Source organism: Mesitornis unicolor, unplaced genomic scaffold, assembly GCF_000695765.1.
Source record: "Mesitornis unicolor isolate BGI_N332 unplaced genomic scaffold, ASM69576v1 scaffold42322, whole genome shotgun sequence".
In the NCBI taxonomy this organism is placed as follows: Eukaryota; Metazoa; Chordata; class Aves; order Mesitornithiformes; family Mesitornithidae; genus Mesitornis; species Mesitornis unicolor.
In genome coordinates this window covers 1-1,471 of record NW_010171976.1, presented here as the reverse complement: position 1 = coordinate 1,471, position 1,471 = coordinate 1, and the positions used below count along the sequence as shown (strand labels likewise).

Genomic DNA, 1,471 nt, shown 5'->3' with positions numbered 1-1,471 from the left:
ACACCGCAGCAATGCACACAGCTGGAGGGGAGGGGGTGTTCTTCTGCCTCCTCCCCCCTCAAATAAAAAAGCAAATTGCTGTGATTTCTGAGAGAGAGAGGGGGCTGGGGAAGCCGGGCTCTTTATCAGTTCCAGCGGGGGGATCTGGCAACGGGGCTACAGCTCCATTTGCTTGACTCGCCCCCCTCAGCCCGGATTTTTTTTAACAGCATACAGAGAAAAAAAAATAAAATAAAATAAAGACGTAAAAAACTCGAAAGAAGAGAGGAGAAGAGAAGGGAGAAAGATGAGGGTTTAACGCGGGGGCTGCTCCCAGCAGGATGGGGAGATGGAAAGAGCAATAGCTGGACTCAGCGGAGGGAATATCTGCAAAATAAAATAAATACACCCCCAAATCCCACCCCTCTAACCCCGCAGTAAAGCAATAGCCAGGCCAGGGACCCTACTTCCCCCGGGACAAATTGTCGAAGGCACAATTCAGTGTTTCAGAATTTTAACTGCCCTGTGCAGGTAAATGCTGGGGCAGGGGAAAGGCGGACACCGGAGCTCATTGGCCAGATAATGCAGGAATCAGGAAAGCAAAGCCCCACAGCGTCCGGCCCCGAACTGCTGGGAAAAGGGGGAGCAAAAAAAGAAAGAAGAAATGGGCCGAAATTCCCCTTATCGGCGAATGTGGCAGAGAAAGAAAGGAGAGGCCAGGGAGCAAAATCCTTCCTCCTTCTTGAGGTAAGGGGACCGGAGAATGATTTCCAATCCCCTTTCACAGTGGGAAGAGTTTAATTAAAGATTTATTTTCTCCCGTAGCGGCTCCCTCCCCTCAGTCCTGCTCGTTAGTGCGGGGCACGGCTCTGCCCTGCCTTCAATGGGGAGGGGACGGATCCAGACTTTCCTCTCGCCCCCGCTCCCCCCTGTCGCAACGTGCGGTTTTCCGTGTGTTTCAGACATCCAGGGGCTGGCGGACACCGGCGGCTCCAGGAGGCTCCGGACCGCGTACACCAACACTCAGCTGCTGGAGCTGGAGAAGGAATTTCACTTCAACAAATACCTCTGCAGGCCCCGGAGGGTGGAGATCGCGGCTCTGCTCGACCTCACCGAGCGTCAAGTCAAGGTCTGGTTCCAAAACCGCCGGATGAAGCACAAGAGACAAACCCAGCACAGAGAAACCCCGGACGGGGACCTCCTCTACCCCAGCCTGGATGAGGGCAGCGATCCCGCGGAGGAGCCTGAGGAGAGCCCCGCTTTCGGGCCGGCCCCGGAGCCCGGCGAGCCCTACCGGAGCCAAAAGGCAGGGAGAGGGGAGCCCGAGAGCCCGCGGCTGACGGCGGGGGATCCCGGCACCTCCGGCCCCTCGGACCATGGCCATCTCCAGAGCCGGGATTCACCGCTGCTGCCGGAGCTGAGCCCCTTCTCGGCAGAGCCCTGCTCGCAGCTCCCGGACGGGCTCTGTCCGGGGCTCCAGGGCTCCCTGGAG

At 58.0% G+C, this 1,471-nt stretch overlaps 1 protein-coding gene across 1 annotated transcript; it reads left to right on the top strand.

The window, feature by feature from the left end:
• Positions 1-941: 941 nt before the first annotated feature.
• Positions 942-1,445, top strand: HOXB2 (homeobox B2; the record flags this gene model as incomplete). The annotated part of the gene is made up of 1 exon (XM_010180219.1): positions 942-1,445. A coding segment is annotated over one exon (504 nt), but the record flags the coding sequence as incomplete, so codon positions are not given.
• Between the last annotated feature and the right edge of the window lie 26 nt (positions 1,446-1,471).